The sequence below is a fragment of the Astyanax mexicanus genome, chromosome 2 (assembly GCF_023375975.1).
Source record: "Astyanax mexicanus isolate ESR-SI-001 chromosome 2, AstMex3_surface, whole genome shotgun sequence".
NCBI classification, from domain to species: domain Eukaryota; kingdom Metazoa; phylum Chordata; class Actinopteri; order Characiformes; family Acestrorhamphidae; genus Astyanax; species Astyanax mexicanus.
This window is the reverse complement of record NC_064409.1, coordinates 29,772,972-29,796,717: the sequence shown is the minus strand read 5'-3', so window position 1 is coordinate 29,796,717 and position 23,746 is coordinate 29,772,972. Positions and strand designations below refer to the sequence as shown.

The following is a 23,746-nucleotide window of genomic DNA, read 5'->3' as shown; positions in this document are numbered from 1 at the left end:
CGAAATAGCCATGACAGAGACGACAGTCTTCCTATTACAGGTCAGTGGAGCATCACAGTGACCCTGAAGCTGATATTTTAAGGTAAAAATTCAGCTTTACACCCAGTAATACACCACTGTTTTCTCTTAATCAGATCATTTTACAGTTTGTTTCAGATCACAGGGCTGACATTAAATGTGTTAATGTGGTGTTCCAAAAGTGTAAATGCGCTAATGATGCAGTGTTAACAGAGCAGACTGACATTTCTGAGAGTGCAAGATTTAACTGTGAAAAATAAATTTTCCAATAGAAATCTCTCTGTTTCTCTTCTTATTTGTAGGTGCAATTTCCAGTAGAGAAAATGGGATGCAGTGCTGAATAGGTATCTCCTTCATGTCAGAAATCATGAAGTTTCTCTTTTATGCAATGCTGTAAAGGGTTCCTTACAAGCAGGAGAATCGGGGTAAGTTCCCTAATTTATCCTCTGCAGTGGAGTAAAAGTAACGTGCTGCTCTATATTTGACCTCACAACATTCCCGACAGTTTCCTCTTATTGATAAAAAGCATGAGTTGCCCTCGTAATGTCTTTCCAGGGGAGTTAACACAATGATAAGTCCCTGCAGTAGAGAGACTACTGGTTGACTACACCATGTCCTCTTGTGCTGGATGCTGCAACTGCACTCTAGAGCCCCCAATTACTTTTAGAGATGATTTTTACACTAACAACAGTCTTTGCAGTGTCAAATATTACTTTACAGCATGTGTAATGATCTGATCTAGTCTAAAGAGTCTCTGTAAAATGCCAAATCCACTGGAGATCCTTGGGTAGTTGGGTAGTCCAGGTCCAGAACGTCAAAAATCCAGCGCAACAGAGCCAGCAGTTGGAACAAAACCGCAAGATGGATTTTTACATGTAACTAGGGTAAACAAAGCTGTTCTAAAACTTTGATGGTGTTAATTAACATAATTCTGATCATATTTCGTTCATTCAAACAGCCCGAAAATAGACAGTTTATTGGGGGGGGGGCAGAACGTGCACGGGCTCGGGCTGGGTCAGGTCGGATTTTTTGGGCTCGATCTAACCTCTACTCTGGAGCAAGGTTATTATGGTTAATTAAAATAAATGAAATAACAAAAACTATAAGTGAAAAGGTATTAATATAGCTACAGTTAAGTCAAGCATGCATAATGAATATTTTATGTGTGTGTGTAATTAGTAAGATAATGTCCATTGTTTTATCTTTACACATTTGTGCTCTCCGTAAACACATTCATTGATGCTCTCATCAAAAGCAAAGCATAGATTCAGCTTATCTTATCATCAAAGAATACATTCATAATATATTTATGCAATTCTCTCTCTCTCTCTTTCTCTCTCTCTTTCTCTCCTTGTGTCATTCTTTCCTGTCCTGCAGAAGCTGTCCTACCATAATCCTCTTTTTCTGCTGCAAAAACTGTTCATGGTTTTAGCTGTATTTAACTTACAGCATAAAGGTCAAGTCTCTAGAGAGTGAGAGGCTTTTACATCTTTCATCCATCTGGGGATGAGTGTCCACAGCACGGGCACAAAGAAGATGGTCCTATTAAGTAGGAGTAGATAACTATCAGAGATTAACAGGCTCCTTCTCTGCGTCAGGCCTCAGATGATTTACAGAAGAGATGTAACTATCAGAGAAGGAACGGTTCCTTCTGCACAGCTGTTCCACACGAGTGTCTGTGGGGGACAGTACAGGAGGAAAGAGGAAAAGACTGCTGTACTTTGGTTTGTTGCTAATCGCACTGCAAGATCTAACAACAGCAGTTTAACTGGGTGATCAGGAGATATTCGTCTGTGTAGGTTTGATTACTTTTAACCTGCAAGCATTTGAGAAAGTAAATTATTTTGTATTGAACTCAACATGGTTAGAAAGAAAAATATTATTCTACAAATAATTGTTATTGATATATTTTGATACTGGATATACAAATTATGTAAAAGTAGGAACATCACATATATCTTTTAAGTTTGTTATCAATAAAATAGAATGAATTAATCACAGAATTTGCTGTGATTAATTGTAATTAATAGCATATGTTCTTCTTAATACTAAAACTTTTAATAATGTGTTTTAATGTAAGAAGTTCAACACAATGAGACTTTATTTACAGTTTTTATCTGCTTTTATGCTTTTATCTGATCTTTATTTACATTTTCAAAACTCTAAATACACTTAACACAACATCTGTCTGTTGTGGTCTATACAATTGATACAAGTCATGTTAGTATGACACAATATGCATTCAACTATGTTTTATCCCACTAACACAATTCAGATTTTTAAATACAGATTAAATTTCATTCAATGTTAAATACAGTATAAAATAGCTACTTCTGCAACAATAGCAGGTGTACAGCTACTAGAACTAATACAGAATTTTGAATGTACAGATTATTAATAATAATAATAGATTATTACTAATAAATAACAGGTTGTGGTAGGTTAGCCTACCACAGCTGGATGTGGTCTTAGCTGAGAAACAGCCAGTGTGGCCAGGACAAGGTCAAGTTAAAAAGGATAAGGAAGAGGGATAGTTGTGCCACCTTCTGAATATGCACCGATATTTCAAACCGATACGTGCAGATATATTTATCGTACGCTGGACACAAGGACCTAGTGATGCTGGCTGCACTACTACAACTGGCAGACAATGGCTGCTCTACTTTAAAATCCACTAATGTAAGTTATTTGTTATTTATTTGTATTAGTTTCAATAGATTGATTGTTTTATTTAACCTGTTCATTTAAAAGGACGAAGTTGATGAAAAGAACAAACAACCAACATGGATGAGATCTGGGCCACCTTTTTCTGTTTTCAGGATGCTGGGGAGATACCAGTCTAATCTGAATCTGCTGCTACACTATAGTAAGCACCAGACAGTGTTAAACAGATGCACTATGAATAGGTGCAGGGGGATTCTGTGATATCTTCTCACTGCTACTATAATGTACTGTACTGTGCAGCACAATACTGAGGGCTGTATTTATATCTACAGCAATGTACTGGTCTGTGGAGAATGACGGAGCTAGAGATGTAGCTGCAATGAAACATGAGTCTCTCTACACTGATGTAGCATTAACCAGCCTTGACCATAATCCACCATCCGGACTAATACTGCCCACACCATAATCACTCCCCATCAGACTATGTATGTTTGTTGATGTCTAGGACAATGTAAATTCTACTGGGCTGCTCTTGTACTAAACTGATTTACTGAACTGTGCTTCACATCTCCCCACTCCTCCATCCTGCTGAAAAGTTCTTTCATCACAGTCAGAAATCAGAAAGTTTATTATCTCCAAACCCACAAACATGTAAACCCCCCCCCCCCCCCCCATTTAAATTAGTCATTTCCAAAATTGCCCATGTAAACATGTACATGTTTTTAGTGAACTCAAAGACGATAATGTTGACAGGACTGATTTGTCAACATTAACATCATATACAGCATTAATAGCTTAATATCCTTATATCTATATCTACATATATATGAGAGATAGAAAGGAAGAGAGACAAACATAAAGACAGAGAAAACAGAAACAAAGGAAGAGAGGGAGAGTAATATGGGAGAATGGAGAATATGAAGCATGTTCTCTCAGGCTCTCGAGATAATTATTAGCCTTTCAAGATCCCTTTTCCATCATACTGAGAGTTGCCATGGTGAACATTAGGCATGTTTACCAAACAGAACTGACAGGTGTGTGTGTGTGTGTGTCCATGTGCAGGTCCATTTTAATACAAAAAATTAAAGTAAATGAGTTCACAAAGTAACAGTAGATAACACGTTGTTAATATCATGATACTATATTCTGTTGATATAATATTACAGACAATGTGGATTAAATTAGTTTACATCATATGCATTAGATTACATGAGTAAGGGCGTGATTAGGTAGCATAATAGGATTATAAAAATAAATTGTAAAACAGTTCAATTGTGTTTACTTTCCTTTTATATTCTGAATGAATAGGTATAAGTACTATACTTCAGTTTGTTTCAGTATTGGGGAAAATATTGCTTTTCATGTACACAATATTTTCATCAAATTCAAAACATGGCTTTTTGAACTGTGCAGTGAGCACCCAAAGATTACATACATCCAGTACTAACTGTTGTTTTTTTAATGATGTTATGTATTGTAGATGGTGGGATTTACATTGTCTATGCAATTTTATGTTGAGGAACATAATTTTATTCACATTCACAAAATGCTTGTTAATTAACAGCATCCACAGGAAAACAAATTACATAGTTAAAAAAATGTGAAAACATTTGTTTAACTCTTTTTAACTGAATTTATTTCTTTATGCGTATCTGCAATTGTTTTTGCTATTCTCACTGCTTTTTAGAGCTGGACCCGAATATTCGAGTATGCGGATATTCGCTCGTTGAGTAGGTATTTAGTTTTTAATTTTGGTATTCGAATATTCGTTTTTTTTTCTTAGCTCCACCTTGCGCTAACATCACACATCCGTTGAGGTTAATAGCGGTAAAAGAGACGCAAAATGTAGAGAAGCTCAGCAGTTTGAAAGCATTTCAAACTGAGTGTAGACAAGACAAAAGCAGTGTGCCAAATGTGTGATATTCAACTAGCATATCATGGTGGCACATCAAGCTTGAGGAACCATCTAAATGCGGTAAGCAGAGGCGGTTCTTTAATTAGGCAAAGCTAGGCATTTGCCTAGGGCCTCGAACAAATCTTTCCTCCATAGGGGCCCCCAAATCTGACCATCCCAGCTACAGTAAATACACCAAAAACAATGTTAATTTGTTACTTATGTAAAGTAAAGAAAAAACATATTTCTATTAAAAAAACAACAGAAATATCAGTAGAATACCGAATCAATTTCTAAATACTAATTGTCCAAACACACATACCCCCCTCCGTTACTTGCATTGAACTAGTCCATAATATGATGACGTAGCAATGTGCGACACGACGTGACTTTAAACCAAAACAGCGGGAACTGTGCGCGACTAGAGTGACAGCTGTCACAGAGAAAATGAAGAAATATTGGGTGGGGCCAAATGCCACATTAATGCCACACAGGTGTCAGACAAACCTGGTTTGATTCCCCTAATTACATCCATGCCAAAGCAAATACTGGTAATTTACACTGCTCGTAAATAAACACCAGTGCTACTGACCACTCTTTTAGGAGAGATATACGTTATGAGTAAATATTTATAAGACAATACCTGACAAAATCTGTTTAATGACGTTAATAAACATCACTGTGACAGCGCTAGTCACAGTTTCACCGCAGCAAAGGCTGAGGACATGAATCACTTATCTAACCAGCCTTTACTGATTTCTGCCCCCAATAACCCTTTCAATAACCTCCAATAGCCTTTAATAGTCTTCAGTAGCCTTCAACAGTCTAACCTTGCAGCCGTGGTGTGTTCACTAAACTCCGTAGTTATAAACATCCTGAGGTTAGCAGCGCGCTAACTGACCTGTTTATAATATAATCCCAGCAGGGACTCCGTGACGGCTGCTCTAAACTGCTGCTGTTAGCCGCTTGGGCTGAAAGATGAACTGTAGAGAGCTGTATTATCCGGATAGTGGGGTTAAAACCGTTATGTCCAACACAGAAGAACTTAAGAAAACTGAAAAAAAAAAAACGCTCCAGACTGACTGGCTGAGTCTGTAGCCCGTGGCTGGGCTGTAGCTCTGACTGAGTAAAGACAGCAGGGCTTGTGCTGCTGCTGCTGCAGCTCTGACTAGTGGTTGGATGAGGAACTGCAGCTTCCTGTAAGCGAGCAGTTTCTCCGGTTTCATCCACACACAGCTCTAATTACCTGCTTAACCCTAAACTCCTGAATCAAATCGGCTAATATCAGAAGAATATCTGCCGATCGCCGATACCGTATTTTGGCTGAAAATCGGCCGATACCGATACACTGCCGATCGATCGTTCCATCTCTAGTTATTTGGTTTATGTGTGTGTTTCAAGAATGAGGGCCCCTTGTTTATATTTTGCCTAGGGCCCTAAAATGGCTAGATCTGCCCCTGGCGATAAGTATTATTTCTTGACGGTGTAAAAAAAAAAACAAGATTATTCCTGCTAACAAACGCATCTTAAATAGTGTCTGCCATGTATTGCCATAATGAAGCTGCAAAAGTGCAAAAACACAAAAATCAGTAATATGGCTACGCGCTGCACAATTATTAAACCCACATAGACCAACAACAGAAACATCATTTACAATGACTTTCCTCTGCTCTAATAAAAATAATAAAAATAAAAAATGTTCATGAATATAAAATGAACAAACAAAATGAACAAATAAATTCTATGTTAGGATGCTGTTAATCTTAAATCTCTGAATAATAAATCTCACAGGAAGCTTCAAACTTCGTCAGACTGGGTCCTTTAAGCATGACCCACCTAATACATGCGTCTCTCTCTCTCTCTCTCTCTCTCTCTCTCTCTCGTGTGTGGTGCATGCTAATACATAATACGGCTCGGGTTGGTTACCTTAAAGCAGCTTCACTGTAGCTCCATGTTTCTTCATGCTAGTGCTAAACAGATGACTTCTTAAAGTACAACACTGGCCCTGTTTAAACACCAGAAAACAGATTCACAACTAAAGCAATTATTTATACTGCTGGGGTAAGTACATTTTTATGGATTTAGTGGGAGACAATCCACATGAATAGCAGATACTGAAACCAGAATACCAACAATATCACATGTAATACCACGCCCCTGGCCATAAGAACAGAGAGCCACCAGTCTGGGTCAGATCCATTAGGGGTATTTCAACCTCTTGGGCTGCCTTTGGTTGAAATCTGAACAGTGATGTAGTAGTCTCTCTCAACCTTTAGCTGATTCTACAGGATGAACACGGCCTTGTCTTCAGGCCTGGTTACATCTGCCCTGACAGTGACTTCCCTGGAGCAGTGGAGCATCTGCCCTCATGACATGTTGGTATTCATTCCTATCCTGGAACAACTACTTATTTCCAGAGGTGTCAAATAACAAAGAATAAATACTTACTGTTACATTACTTAAGTAAAAATGTAGGTTATCTATACTTTACTGGAGTAATTATTTTTACTATTCCAACTACTATCATACTATCTATCACACCTGCACACTAAGCTTTTTTCTTTCATTACTTTTGCTTTTATATTTTGTAGTTTTGAAACCAGTACTTTTACAATTTTAATTGAGTAAAAGTTGATACTTAAGTTAATACCCTAGTATCTAAACTTCTACCTACAGAGTAATGAATAGAGATACTTTTCAAACTTGTGTTCTCTTTCTGTCCCTTGTCCTGGTTTTACTAAAACTTTGCCTGGACTAACTGTTACTTTACCCTCAACCAGACATATTCTCTTTCTTTCTTTCTTTCTTTCTTTCTTTCTTTCTTTCTTTCTTTCTTTCTTTCTTTCTTTCTCTCTCTCTCTCTCAGTCCAAACACTCCTTTTTACATGTCCATTTCACTGACAGCACCTGCTTAAGTCTAAAGCTAAGCTTTACACCTGCTATTGTTGCAGAAGCAGTAGTTATATATTGTATTTGAGGTTTGGGACATGAGGTAGTTAATTGTGGCATTTGTATTCATGCTGTATGGTCAGAACATCATTACCCCTCATTTTAAATGAGACTTGCCCCATTTAAACCTCAGAAATGTAGTTTGGTGTGTCCCTGACTTTTGGAGTAAAAGTGAGCACCATGGTGAGATCCAAAGAGCTGCCTTAGGCCCTCAGAAACAAGATTGTGGCTGCGTATGAGTCTGGTAAAGGTAGACCGTAAGATGCTAAAAGAAGTCATGAACAATCCTAAAATTTGTGCATGACTCAACTATCAGAAAGAGAATACACAAGTTTTTTTTTTTTATGGGAGGTGTGCAAGAAGGAACCATTGATCTCTAAGGAAAACATTAAGGCCAGACTGAAGTTTGCCAGAGAGAATGCAGACAAAGACCAGGACTTCTGGAATAATGTTCTTTGGACAGATGAGTCTAAAGTTTAATTATTTGGACACCAGAACAGAAGTTTGTTGTAAACCAAATACAGCATTCCAAGATTCCAGCTGTGAAGCATAGAGGTGGAAGTATCACGGTTTGGGAATGCTTTGCTGCAGCAGGACCTGGCCAGCTCACCATCATATAATTCACCATGAATTCTGCTGTGTATCAGAGGGTGCTTGAGGAAAATGCAATACCATCTGTAAAAAAAAATGTTTACGCTGAAGCGGAACTGGACCCTGCAACATAACAATGACCCAAAACACACCAGTAAATCCACCAAGGACTGGCCGAAAACTAAGAAGTGGAGAGTCCTGGAATGGCCAAGTCAAAGTCCAGATCTCAATCCAGTTGAGATGCTGCGATTTAAAACAAGCTGTACATGCAAGAAGTCCCTCAAACATCTCACAGCTGAAAGAATTCTGTGTTGAGGAGTGGGGCAAACGTTCTTCAGATCAATATCAGAGATTGGTAGATGGCTACAAGAAGCGTCTCACTGGTGTTATTTCAGCAAAAGGGGGAAACACTAGTTATTTAAGATGCAGGTGCGCTCTGACTTTGGCGTGTTGATATCTTAACAGAGCCTCACTGTTTGTGTGTCTTAGCAGAGAATGTTATTTTATTCTTCATTCTGTTTATTGTATATGTAAAAGCTTGATTTGCATGCGGCAGCGCATCTGTGTGTGTAATGAGTGTGGGTGTAGCGCACATAACATGTTCGGTGCTCCTGCATGGCTCACATAAGACAGGGTTTTAATCAGTCAGTGGTCCACCTGTATTTCCCTTTTCCAAGACAGAAACACGTCTCTTCCAAACCACCAAAACTAATCGGCGTAGACTCTGATGCTATTTTAACGACGTGTGTGCAAGGTGTAAAAATAGACTGTTGACAGGGTGTAAGATAGCAACAAGCATTGTGACGTGCCTTGTGCAGGGTGCACGATAGGGCCTTTAGTAGGTTACACAATTGACATCTATCCTATTGGCCCCTGATATTCTTTCTTTACATTATTGGTGTGTCCAGCCACCTCTAAATCACCATCAGTGTAGACTCTTACCTATCAGGGATACATCCATAATTCAGTTTTATTTTAGATAGTGGTTAGCGTCCTGAGTGGAGTGTTGTAGACCATAAGTGCAAGTTACCATTTCCTTTGCTGTACAGCATGACTTTATGATGGCTGAGAACTGGAATGCAGTAACTTTGCAGTGTTTCTGCTGCCAGTATATTACTATTTAATACAATTAAGTGTATGGCTAGCTTATATACTACATTACTTCAGTGGCAACTAAAATCTCCAAGCATGTAAAGTACATACGGTTATTACAAATAATCACTACAGTATCGTAATTAATTAATTGTATGTTATTCTTAGGTTAAGCTTCGGCATAAATAAACACATTAAATGAGTTTTATCTGTAATTATTGTAATTATAATTTATCTGTAATTATTGTTGCATATTTGCAACAATATGTCAATTAAGGAGTGTTTCATGTTAGATAAAGCACGAGTAGAATGCAAAGAAGACATCCACATTGAACAGACAGGGAATCTCTGACAATACATTGAGATTATTTTAATCAGTTTAGTTTCATTTATTAATTGTGCAAACCTATAACAAAAGTAATCCTTTTACAAATGGGCTACATTTTAGTGAGAAACAAAGCAGTCAGCTAAAACCTAAGTAGCCCACTGGGAAAATTGCCTGATTTGCCACTAAGGCATTTTGGATAACTCTTCACACTCAGCAACAGCTCATCTCAGGAACACCCCGCTGGGATGCGTAAGGAAGCATACAGAGCAACCAGAGCAACGGCAGCACTATTCAGATCTGAAACCTGCAGCACTGCACATGCGCTGTAATTCTCTCTTCACTCTCTATCAGTGGAGTCTGGTTATACAAGGTACAGATTCATGTGTGTAAAAGAGGAAAGCTGGAATATCTTCATATCATATGCTATCAGTGTTGCAGTAACACAGACCCACCATTTGCATGTACTCGCATAAATTAAGTTTATTTTACATAAAATTGGATATTTCCATTACTTAATATTTTGAGTTAGGTGAACATTTATGTATATATTCAAAAAGAATTCACTTTATAATAAGTCCACTTTTACCACTGACCACTTCTTCACTACTGGTTTTCTGAGCTGTTGGCTCGGTGTTGTTTGTGTGCTATACTGTTCTTTCTATAGCATTTTCTTTCTCTATATAATTTTATAGTATTCTGCTTAGAATAGTAAATCAGAGAGCAGGCTCAATCTGTTTTATTTAACCAACAAAATTCACAGCAAAATTATTGTGCAAAGTAAATGAAGTAAAAAGCATCAATTAAATTACCTTAAAAAAGAACAGAAACAAATTGTCCTCTATCCAGGCCCCCAGTGTATGAGTGATTTGAAGCTGAATTGTCATAAGAATTGTTGTTAAGCTGGGCAGACTTTTAACTAACAGTAAAGTGTGAAGAATAGTAAAGTGTGTGAAGGATAGGTAATGTGCTGATCTCCATTTACAGTATGGTTTGTACCTCCAGACAAAAGGATCGGAAAAAACTGCACGCAGCGCATTTCAGTAACTCCACTGTTAGGTAATGTGAGAGTAATATTACATTAAGATGTGAACATGTTATTAATCCACAAATTGCAGAGAGAACAGAACCAATCCAACCTGTCCCTGTTTGCGGTTTACGGTCACTGGTTTATACTGATCCAACTAATCAACTAACAACTAGCTTATCAACTAACTATCTGCCCTCACTGAGGAGAGCTGAGTGATGCAGCAGCAAAACAGGAGAGTTTTACTCCAAAACCACAGAGCTAACCAAACTAACTGAAGAAGAGTCTAAAAGACTTAATGCTTAATGTGGGTTTTACTTTCCACTAACGCCTGTTATAAGGACGAATCTTAACGTGGCTTAATGTAATAAAACAACAAGCCACAAACACCAAGCATCTTATTTTTTACTGCATAACAAACTTAGTTGAGCTTCAGTTGCTCGCCGGTCCGGCAACTTCACTGCGACCTCTCCGCGGAGCACGCCGGCCCGGCAAACGACTAAATCCCGGCTACTTCACTGCGACCTCTCCGTGGGGCACGCCAGCCCAGCGAGCTCCGCGGAGAGGTCGCAGTGGAGTAGCCGCGCTTCAGTTGCCTGCCAGAATAAACTCCACACAGTTTTAAGTCCAACTGGGAAGCAGCTGTGAGAATGTTACCTGTAAGTAGGTCATGCACCGTGAACTTCTAAAACTCTGATAAAGCTCTCTGAAAAATTAAACTAAAAGTAAAGCTAAGAACTTTTGACTTGCAGCGCTGTTCTTAAACATTTCTCTAAAATAATAGGTCTATGCTCCTTCAGTGTTGCAGTGTTAATTAACATTATTCTGAACAGATTTCGCTCATTCAAACAGCCAGTTTATGGGTCAGGTCGGGCTCATAATGACAGTTTATGAGTCGGGCTTGGGCAGGTCTGTCCTGAGACAGCGCGCTGCAGAACGGGCCCGGGCTGGATAGGGTCTGTTGTGAGACAACGTGAGGGTTGGGGCGGGGCTGGTGACGTCACGCATTGCATTGTTTAATATCGCGATATTATCGCCGGAAAACAAAAACAATGCAATGTAATTTTTTTCCAATATCGTGCAGCCCTAATGTTCATGTTGTAATAGTTTTACTGTTTGTGTTTTTAAAAATCAGATGTTGAATCAGATTGGTAGAGGTGGGTAACTTTCGTTTACTACTCAGCTTCACTACAGTGATGTGAGTTTATTGTTAACACACATAGGATTTCTAATTTTATTGAGCTATGGTTTATTATAGGTTGAGGATATGACATTGAATCAACTTTGCTATATCAATGTTGATTCACTTTTCAAAATGAACAGTTGATTCAATGTGGATTTAACCATAACATCTACGTTAATACAACGTTTATTTAACGTTAAAAATGCCAGCTGGGGAATAAATCACTATAACCTATATTACTGATCCACTGTAAAATCCAGAGAGGCTGTGGAGTAAACAGGCTGGATGATAACAGTAAATGATGTATTTTGAGTTTGCTGGTGTAGCTGGTCTGTCAGTATATCCAGGGTGGTGTTGGATCAGTATAATTAAAGCTCATACCGATAGAGCAGCGTTTAGAACAGACAACACGCCACCGTCACTGGTCTCAGCTACACTGGTAAAACGTGTTACAGCGTTTAAAGCTGGTTCTGGGTAATCCGCGCTGTTGGGTCAGAGAGGGCAGTTAGTTCATTAGTTGGATCAGCTTTGTGTAAATATTTTTAAACCTGAGGAATATATTGCTTTAAATGAGTCTACTCCCCCCAGTTTTTAGCTAGTTTTTAGCTATTACACACAGCTCTGGTCGTGGTGGTGGTGTTATGATTCAACAGGTGTCAGGTATAACTCAGAACTAAGGATTTGAGTTTTAAAGTAGCAGGCCCGTCTCCTGCTTCCAAAGCGCAGCATTCATTCCTGCTGATAACACTGTCTCGTCCTCCAGGACCATACTCAGACTGTATTAGTGAATTTGCTGACTTTCTAACAACAGTAGCTCTTCTTTCTGATAAGGTCGTAATTGTTTAAGGCTTTAATATTCACTTTGAAAATAATCAGGACCCAATAAAGGTTGCGTTTAAATCAGTCTTAGATGCTCTAGGCTTCAAACAAAATGTTACTGGCCCCACTCACCGATGTTTGACTTAGTTTTGACACTGGGTATCAAGGCTAAGAATATAGTTACTCTTTCTTAACATGACTCAATATCTGATTATTATTTAATTATATAATATAGTTCAATGAAAATATCCTCCTCCCTCCCGCCGTATCAGCAAGCGTAAAATAACAACCTCAATCATTAATGCATTTACGATCCAAGTGTACTGTCTAACTATAGACCTATTTCAAACTTACCATTTATTCCTAAGATTTAAAAAAAGCTGTGGCTCAACAACTTTGCTCTTACCTGCAAAGAAACCAAATCTATGAAAAATTTCAATCTGGATTTAGGCCTCATCACAGCACTGAGACAGCTTTAGTTAAAATAACAAACGATCTACTTACAGCTGCCGACCAAGGCTGTGTTTCCCTACTGGTACTTTTTTATCTGAGCGCAGCCTTTGATACAATAGATCATACTATCCTTTTAGAAAGACTAGAGAACATGGTCGGTGTAACTGGAACTGCCTCATCATGGTTTAAATCATACTTAACCGATCGCTATCAGTTTGTGAGGTTAAATGATTTGTCTTCCAGTTATACCAAGGTAAGATATGGAATTCCACAAGGCTCTATATTAGGACCGTTATTATTTACATTATATATGCTCCCACTGGGCAAAGTTATTAGAAAACATGACGTTAATTTTTCATTGTTATGCGGATGACACGCAGCTCTTCATATCAGCCAAACCTGATGACAGAGTGAGATTAAAGAAAATTGAGGATTGTGTAAAAGATGTGAAATTGTGCATGTCGCACAACTTCCTCCTACTAAATAGTGATAAAACAGAAGTTCTCCTATTAGGCCCTAAAGCTGCTAGAAATAAATTATCAGACTTAATGCTAAATCTGTACGACTTCTCCGTCACCCCTGGTTCAGCAGCTAAAAATCTTGGAGTTATTATAGATTCAGATCTAGCATTCGATAAACACATATCTAATGTTACTAGAACAGCTTTTCTACACCTCCGTAATATTGCCAAGATAAGAAATGCCTGATCACTGCATGATGCAGAAAAATTAGTCCATGCCTTCATTACCTCAAGACTAGATTATTGTAATGCGCTACTGTCTGGATGTTCCTGCAGTAACTTAAATAAACTTCAGCTAGTTCAAAATGCTGCAGCCAGGGTCCTTACTAAAACGAGAAAATTTGACCATATTAGTCCAGTCAGCACTGCACTGGCTTCCAGTCAAATTCCGCATAGACTATAAAATTCTACTGTTAACGTATAAAGCCCTACACGGGCTCGCTCCTGAGTATTTACGAGACCTCATCTCCTATTATGAACCACCACGATTACTTAGATCTCAGGGTGCTGGTTTCTTAGTAGTTCCTAAAATTCAGAGGAGCTCTGCAGGAGGAAGAGCTTTCTCTTATAAAGCGCCTCAACTCTGGAATAATCTCCCCGAATATGTTCGGGACTCAGACACTGTTTTCAATCTTTAAGTCTAGACTGAAAACTTACTTTTTTAGTTTAGCTTTTGGTAATTCATAAGGCTGCAGATCCAGGGGTTCATGGACAGAGGAAATTGTGGGTAAACTGAGATGCTGGTGCTGTTGTTCTCCCACTGCACACGGTCACTCAGGTTTGTGGACGGTGGAGTGGGTGGATGCCAGTGTTTCAGGGAGCCTCCATGTCTATGTTACCTTCTGGCTCACTACCTTTAGTTAGGCTGTTTTATTCAGATCTGCCGGAGTCATTAGCCACACTCTGATAATGTTTTATATTCTCTGTTTTACATAAATCCAGTCAAAACTAATTCCATCTCTCTGCTTTCCTCCGAGTTACTGACCGTCCACCTGTCTGACCCGATACCGATGTTGGACCCTCAGGCTCTCCCGTCTCCTGTCCGGCCAGACTGATGGAAGTTTCTGAAGTCAGCTCTTCTCCATCCACCACCCACCACAAATCAGCTGCTCATCATCCATCTTACTCTCCACTACAGACTACATCCAAGCCATTAGTGGCGCTGCTATACTATGTACTGAATATATAAAACCTGTGTGGATATATAAAGATATAAAATAATTTCAAAGCTTTTTGACCAGTGGTTGCATGGTCCCCCCTTATATGTGAGTCTTGGTCCTCCCAAGGTTTCCTCCTCCTGCAGCTTTTTCCTTGCCTCCGCGCTCACTGGGGGTTCTGTATTCTGAATTTTCTATGTTTAATGTTTCACCTGATTCTTTGTCCTGTAATCATGTTTCTGTAAAGCTGCTTTGTGCCAACACCAGTTGTAAAAAGTGCTATACAAATAAATTTGATTTAATTTGATTTATAAACAACCTCCACTCTAACCTGGATTGTATAGTGCCAACAAAAATAAAACAAATTAGGTATAAAAAGCTAGCACCGTGGTATAATGACCACACGTTAATTAAAACTGAGGTCCTTCTATTAGGTCCTAATATTGATAAAACCATAAATGTTAATACTGTAGACATAGACGGTCACTTAATTATACCTGGTAAAACTGTGAGAAACCTTGGGATTATCTTTGACCCAATTCTCTACTTTGATGCACACATATGTAGCAAAGTCAAAACTGCATTCTTCCACTTACAAAATATAGCTAAAATACGCAGTATACTCTCTCTGGAAGATGCTGAGCAGCTGGTGCATGCATTCATAACCTCCAGGCTGGACTACTGCAACGTGTTGTTGGCTGGAAGTCCACATAAATTACTCCATAAACTCCAGCTAGTTCAGAATGCAGCCGCGAGAGTGCTTACTAGAGCTAGACAGTTTGATCATATTAAACCTATTCTTTCCTCCCTACACTGGCTACCTGTTAAATTTTGTATAGATTATAAAATACTTCTCCTGACGTATGACATTATCTAGAGTAACTTCTTACTCCTTATAATCCGGCACGTTCACTCTGCTCTCAAGACGCTGGCCTGTTATTAGTCCCGCGTATTAGAAAAAACTATGCAGGAGGAAGAGCTTTCTTTTATAAAGCTCCCCAACTTTAGAATAGCCTCCCTATTAATATTCAGGACTCAGACACACTCTCAATCTTTAAGTCTAAACATTTCTATTTGCTCAAGCTTTTGAATAATGTCTCATAACAGTTTCTGTAATTTTTCTCTTACTGTTTCCCTGCTAGCTATACCTCTTACAGCTCACACAGCAAACATAAACCCTGCCCAAATCATCTGCTTTCTCTTTCTCTCCCTCATGCCCTGAGCTGCTGCCTCCATGTGCCCATCCCACTCCAGCAGAGTTTTATAAAACCATTCTAACCCCTTTTTCTTCCCTCCCCTCTCTGTTCTCTCTCTCTATCTCTCTATCTGAGATGCCCGGCTGGTCGGCCTGCCTGGATGTGTCCATCTGTGGTTCCAGCTTTCAGGAATCAGCCCTGTCCTTCTACTCATCTGAATTATTACACAACCTAACTCTTGTTTTTTTAGTTTTCTCTATCTTACTCTTCTGCATGTATGGAGATGCCCTGTTCCTCATGTTCCCAGCCTGGCTCTCCACTGCCCACTGTGTTGTACTCCGGCTCTGAAACCCTGCACTGATCAACATTTATAACAGTTTGTTATTTGTTTGTACTGAGCGGGACAACCCGTGTAGGATGGGGTCCTCTCACTGAGTCTTGCTTCCTTTCAAGGTTTCTTCCTCTTAAAGGGAGTTTTTTCTTGCCACTGTGTCACCATAAAATTGGCATCTCTGTAGTGCTGCTCATAAGAGGCGTGGACCTGTTTTCTCTGTAAAGCTGCTTTGTGACAACTTTTGTTGTAAAAAGCGCTATATAAATAAAACTGAATTGAGTTGAAAAGACAGATTGTTTAATAAAATTGATTTAAAAAATATGAATTCTGTATTTTGCATTTTAATGTATTTAATGTAATTTTAAATATACTAAAACATTTACCTGTCAGTCCTGATGCTGTCAGACGGCCTGCTTTAGACTCTAAACTATTAACTTAAGACTCCAATTCCCAGTATGCACCCACACTGGACTTCCCTGACTCCACTGATCACAGGATACTATGGTTTCCGCTCTACAAGCTACTAATTGGTTCCACCTGCCCTCTCTTGTATATATACCCCTCAGTTTGCTCAGTTTAGTGCTGAGTATTGAATCCAGTTTTTCTAGCTGTTCTATGATGTGTCCTATTGTTTTTGCCTGCTGTGGGCTGATTTGTAGAGGACTTTATTACAATCCACTGTGTGTCAGTTGCTGCTGATTGAGTAACACCACTGACACTCATGAACATGAGAATTTATATCTTAGATCCCCTAGAACACTGTTTCTCTCATTTAATAGCATTCAGCTTAAAAACATTTACATTACTTTAGATTTTGATACTGAACATGTCCCATGTACACCGAATAATCAATGTCAAGTCAATAATGTTAAAAAGAGCTATATAAATAAAATGTAATTATTATTAGATTATTAGAGTGAACACTGTTTAGGAAGTAACTGAATTCCCAAAGGATAGTTGATGTGGTTGACAAAACTGCACACAAATGGTAAATTAGTGTGGTGTCAGAGGATATGCCTATAATGAATGGCAGTATTTGACTTAATTTATAAAATTAATTTTTAGTGGAGTCATTTAATATCAGGTTAATATCAGAGGTAATATGTTTGTATGTATGAATATTCATGAACAAAAGCCAAAATCTGTCTTTCTTTACCTCAAATTCAGTGATCTAAAGCAGGGCTTAATAGAAACACCTGAGCACTTTTTTTTTCACAAAAAAACGCTCACATGGCATTCATTTATAAAAGAGACCACAACTAGACTGTTTAAAATGAATCTAAAAACAATGGAATGAGACCTTTAACACCAGTACAACACACACTGGTTGACAAAAGCCTTAAGAAACTTTTGGGAAACTCGCTGCAAAGCAATCAGATAGAAGAGCTATAAAAACAGTATTTTACAATATTCAACAGTCATTTGCACTCTATACTAAGATATGTACTATAATAAAACAGCAAACTACTGTAAAACAGATGCATAATAGTGCAGCACACCATTATGGGTATGATAATTGTTAATGTATTTGTACTGGCCCTTTGTTGTGGGCAGGGCTGGTTGGAGGCATCATGTTTAACAGCAGTGTGAAAATAGGCTATCGTGATTGGCTAACAAAAAGATAGTTAGTTCTGCATGTTTGTTTTTGATTACACTGAGTGCTCTACCTCTTGCTGCTAATTGAATAACACCTCTAATAGTAATTAAACATTCCTTACATCCCCTAGAACACCTTTTAATATTGTTCAACTCAAAATCATACCAAAACAGTGCATTATGTGCAATCCAGTAACTATGTGTTAGATTCACTTTCCAATTTAATGACAATATAGGCAGGCTAAAGGGAAGCAGGATGTTTTATCAAGTGTTAAAAAATAGGCTAAATTCCCTTGAACAATCAATGGATAATTACTGAACGATCAACAAAAATATATCAGCTACACAGCAATCCTGTTCTTCAGACTGTTTTTTCTGTGGTTTTCCCTGTTTTCATTGTAACAATACTTCACTGTGAAGGTACTGCAACTGCACACAATCTACAGTTATTTTACAATGATTTGTATATACAGTCAGGGAGAATGACTTGGACGTTGAAGTTTTACAAATATCTCTGTGAAAAGAGCTTTTCACATACACATTAGCAAACAAAACACAGGGTAAAAGCCAATATTGGCCCAGAGCAATTTAAACAGTGTTGCTTGTAGCTTGACTGTCTGTTCTGGTAAGTCATGTCCATGACAGTACAGGTTACTTACATATGGACAGGTTCTTGTTTAGCTTCTAATCAGCAGTGCACTCAAAGGCTGAAAGCTGCAGTCTCCATAAATAAGCTTCAGAAGAAGAAACCACATGGGAAAAAATTGCTGCAAGGGAACGTCTTCTCCTCACAAGGGAGTAAATAAGAAGCTTTCATTTGTTTATTTACTCTGAAACTGTTATGCATGTCTCCTTTCCCATCTAACTAGCATACAAACTGACATTTTTCTTTGTAGCAATACTGTGCTGCTTAGTGAGGGACACTGCGAAGAGCTGTCTTCAATTCTGTAACTTTAGATTTTTATTCAACACAGTTCAGAATGAACTATCATAATTTTGATATGCATTTAGAGCATATAGGGAACTGCAACGCAACATATTCATCTTTTGGAACCAGAAACATGGCAAGAACACAGGACAGCATTCACCATAGGGAAGATTGCCCTGATCTGTAAATTACAGTAGATGTAAAATAACAGTAAAATGCTGGCAAAACAGCTACTAGCTAATTACAGTGTTTTCCCAGAACTCAGTAAAGAGTGTCCCATTTACAATCATGTGGCATTAGTCAGGTATTAGGTTTCCTTCCTGGTTTAGTTGATGGTATTATAGCAAACAGAACACAACACTGCAGTGAAGCCACCAGGAGATGATATGTGTGAGAATGAAAAACAATTTAAAGGTTTATATAAACCATATATCCATATACTGTGTAAAAAATTAATCACTTTTTACTAATTGAGTTTAGTCTGTTTACATTACCTTCTTTTCCACTGGCTTTCAACTCAATTTTTTGGCATACTAGGTGTGTCCCCCAGTTTCTGACACTCACCATTAGTGTGCAGTCATTTTCCCAGAACACCTTAGGTAAAGCTACAGCTTATATACTATGATTGTGGGGACTTGATGTTAGGATGGAAAAGTAATTTATTGCTTCTCTGAGCTGCTAGCTCTGTGTTACATTGTTTATTCTATAACATTTTCTGAGTTTTTACTCAGACAGAAAGACTATGTATGAATCAGTTTTTACTAAGTAATGCTGGATAGGCTTTACCTTTTGTTTTAGTGTCTCAGGTATTTAATTTAAGTGTTTTTTATTGAACATTTTGGATGGACTCTATTTAAATGAAGTAAGTGGAAATTGTTTATTTCAATGTATTAAGTAAAAGAGTTCTAGGGTAACAGGATAGAGCAATAAAATAAGTGGGCAAAGATAGATCTAGTTTAATTAAATCACTGGACAGTTAGGCAGTATATTTGTTTATTTGGCTGTTTCGCTGAAATTTCTACTCTTCAGTTTTAGCAGTGGCAGGTTTACAGGGTTCTGCTAAAGAGAGTAGGCCCTGCCGCGCGCTCCTCCGCCGCTGTCCGCGGTTCTGAAACGGGCGGCCTTCTGCTCGCAGACAGAAGCCGATGAGAATGAGCGCAGACTCGGAGGGGAAACGCAGGAAACGCGGTTTAGCTCCACAGCCGGGGGAACTCCTCCCGCGAATCACTGCAGCGCGTCTGCATTGTAGTACACGAGTCGTCTGCTGGTCTCCGGAGCGCCCATGAAACAGAAATCGGTGTAGCGCGGAAACGAGGGTGACCGACTGCATGCGTGCACCCCACCACCACCACCACCACCTCCTCCATCCATCCATCCATCCATCGCACCCCCCAGCCTCCTCAGTAGCAATGTGCACACGCGCTCTGACTGTCAAACAGGGCATCCAGACCCCTCGTACCCGCTGCGTGCTGACGCCGATGGATAGCAGCGGCCACTAAGCTTCTAATGACCGAGCCGGTGCTGCAACCCACTGCCATTTATCACACAGCTGCTGTGCGTTATATTATTATAGCTGTGTAATGAATTCGCTCTGTCTAAAACCCACACCAAGACACATACTGTGATGTAGATCCCCATTTAGGTAAAGAGAGAGAGAGAGAGAGAGAGAGAGAGAGAATAAGAGAAATAAACAGAACGAGAAATAGAGAGAGAGATAGAGATAGTGAATAAATACATTTTTTTGTAATGTTATAGCTTAGTGTTTGATAGATCTTTGATCATGTTATGTGGGGCCTGGTGGGCTTTGTGTTAAAATGAGTTAAACAGGTCAGTGATAATAGTTCACCTCCAGAAAAATACAATGTGTTTTAGACACAAGAAGGAGCTGTTTATGCAGGCTTAAGTTGATCTGGTCTTGCCGCGCACACACACACACAGGCTGCTAAAGTAAGTGTAGGCTACATTCTTTTCAATGATGCTTATTGGGACGCAGCAGCCACCACCAGTCTGCACAAACACATCTTCTCTGAAGATCCATGTCCTGTTCTGAGGGGGAAAGTGCTATTTCAGGCTGTTTAGGACATTGGCTTTGTAACTTAGGCTGCTAAAGTGGGGTCGAATGCAGGACACACGCACACACACACACACACACACACACGCGAGCCAACCAAACGCATATCCACGCTAAACACAAACAATAGCAACAAATGTCTCCTACCGAATCTTAAGACGTGAGGCATCCCGAGAGACCAGCCCAGCAGCAGCATCAGAGGCAGCAGCAGACACGGCGAGGAGCCCGGCATCGGTGCTGCTAACCGGGCAGCACTTCCACTCATCATGCTCTCCTGCCCGAGGGGAGCCGCGCGTGTGCGTGACGGCCAGTCGTCCAGGGGCGCTTCGTCAGGGTCGAAGAGGAAGCATCACGGCATGGTCAGCTCGTTCTCCACACCAGGAACATCAGCGCGCGACCCCCCTCCCCGCCCCGCTGTTCGTGTCTCCAGCGCTTCTACTGCGCCAAGGAGCTCGCTTAGAACCACCGACACCCAGCCATCACCGCGGAGCAGCAGCAGCAGGAGAAGAGGAGGAGGAGGAGGAGAGGAGGAGGAAGCTCAAGAGGGAGAACGGTCAGCGGTGTAAACGCCGTGAACGCGGAGCCCGTTAATGCTGCACTGCTGCACCGCCACTGACGTCGATCCAAGGTGAAGGAGAGCTCGCGCGCAAAGAGGAAAGGAGGATGAGACTGGGGCAAGACAAGCAGTGGAGAGAGAGGGAGGAGGGAAAGAGAGAGAGAGAGAGAGAGAGAGAGAGAGAGAGAGAGAGAGAGAGAGAGAGAGAGAGAGAGAAGAAAAGAGAATAAGAAAAAATAAAATATTTGTGTGTGAGAGACAGAGAGAGAGGAAATGTGTGTTTTGTGTGTGTGTCAGAGAGACATAAAGGCAGAGATAGAAAGCATGTGTGAGAAAGGGAGAGAGAGAGGGAGGGTAGTAAGAAAGTGTGAGAGAGAAACAGGGAAAAAGAAAGCGAGAGGGCAACATAGAAAGTGTGTGTGTGTGTGTGTGTGTGAGAGAGAGAGAGAGAGAGCGAGAGTGTGTGTGTGTGTGTGTGTGTGTGTGTAAAAGAGAGAGAGAGTGTGTGTGTGTGTGTGTGTGTGTAAAAGAGAGAGAAAGTATGTGTGAGAAAGAGAGAAAGAAAGTTTATGATTTTCACAGCTCCGGGCATACATTGAGTATATTCAATATTCCTGGCCTGTAGCTCCAGCAACACTTCCTCTGCAAACCAATTTCTGATCTGCAATTTACATATTAGGATTCATTACTACATTTATCTTATTTTTCCTAATTGAATTTGCACAGCTCTCAGTTGACAAATAAATATGAATTCTATTATTTACATTAAAAATCTACCTACCTACCTACCTTCCAACATCTAACATCTAACGGCGTTACGTAATCAGATTACAAATTATGAGTAACTGTAATCCGTTACAGTTACTGAGGCGTCACTCACGTCAGACGCCCTCACCTGTTTATCAGACTAGTCTGCGCAATGGAGCCTGACCCAAATGTTTGAGTTGGTTGCGTCCACGAGTGGTCTTTTCTTAAGCGATAAAATTAAATACAGCAACAGAATAGCAGGAAGCGTCAGTCGACTGTGATAAAGGGTAAAAAGAGGCCAGGCGGAGCCGAAAAGGCCAGATTAAAATAAAGAAAGAAGATGGAAGAAGAAGATGCCAAATGAGCAAAATTAACAAACTTGTTTTCCAGAGGACAGACTCCAGCTGCAGCCGGTAAACAGAGATATGAAAATAATCTTGCATTGTCATCTAATGCACAACGTTTGCAATGTCGATTTAGCGTAGTTTAGAGCCCAATACACATCATTAACCTCTTAGCACGCCCTGGCCCTATGTTATAGTTAATATCTTGCTGTGTTTATGAATAATTATGGACACCCATTATACCATTTTAAAGCCTAGAATCTCTGCTTTTCAGTATCTAGCCTATTTAGCTGTATGTCCTTTCAGAAAATAAACATTTAGGGCGAAATATGCCTGGTTTATTAGAATTAAGATTCATAATTTTGAATCTGGTAAAGCTTCATATTCTGTCTTTAAGCTACTGCATTGAGTATTCACTGTTTTGTTTTGATCTTTTAGAATTCATTAGATTATATTTCTTTTAGCATTTTGAGCTTAGTTTAGTTGGTTATTTTCCTATTTTATATCTATTTTTCTGTTGTTATTAAATGTTGTCGTTGGCTTATTAGCTTCTAGCTTGTTAGCATACAGAACGTCTCCCTGGTTTTATAAATGAATGATGATTTATTAATTTAATAGCTGTATCTAATTTGTAGCAGCCCTTGGCATCAAATAAAACGCAGAGTGTCTCTAACGGGTGCTTGTATTTATTTCGAGTCTTTCAATCCAGATGGACTTCAAGTATGTCTCTATCTCTGATGAACACCGTAATAAGCACCGTGAAAACTACAAAATATAAAACAGAAACAAAAAATACACTTTACACATAAATGCAAGTTACATGACTAACAACAATGTAGAATTAGACACAAAATAAGCACTCAAAAAGATACATTTACATCAGTCTAGCATACATTTGTGAAACAGAGTGCTTATACTTAGCATTGCAGAGTCTCGCTTAATTAGGCAAAATATAAGCTACAATATAACACAAATAACACACTTTCGATAGCTTATTTTACACTTTGACACAAAATCAACTGCAACATACCTTGCTCCGCATACCAAGGGTGCAATATTTGACGAGGCTTCTACCTTTGTTGGCTGTGTTTGGCTGTGCTTCTAATAACTAACAAAGCTACATGAGGGAGTTTAGCACAACCTCCAAACTTCTGTACAATCATCCAAATGGAGCAGCAAAAGACAAAAAATGAAATACTCTCTTTACAGCAGCAGCTCTTCACAGCAGCACCCTCAAAACTAGCTCCCTCTCTTAAAGGGGCAGTACCAACTTAGGCAGTGA

The 23,746-nt window shown here is 39.4% G+C and overlaps 1 protein-coding gene across 1 annotated transcript in view; it reads right to left on the bottom strand.

Moving 5' to 3' along the window:
• The window catches only part of LOC103044887 (glutamate receptor ionotropic, kainate 2), a 61,670-nt gene extending 40,111 nt beyond the window's left edge, over positions 1-21,559 (bottom strand). Inside the window, exon 1 of the mRNA XM_007238167.4 lies at positions 20,965-21,559. Coding sequence (XP_007238229.1) covers positions 20,965-21,085 — 121 coding nt within the window. The 5' untranslated portion in view covers positions 21,086-21,559. The remainder of the gene's footprint in view (positions 1-20,964) is intronic.
• Between the last annotated feature and the right edge of the window lie 2,187 nt (positions 21,560-23,746).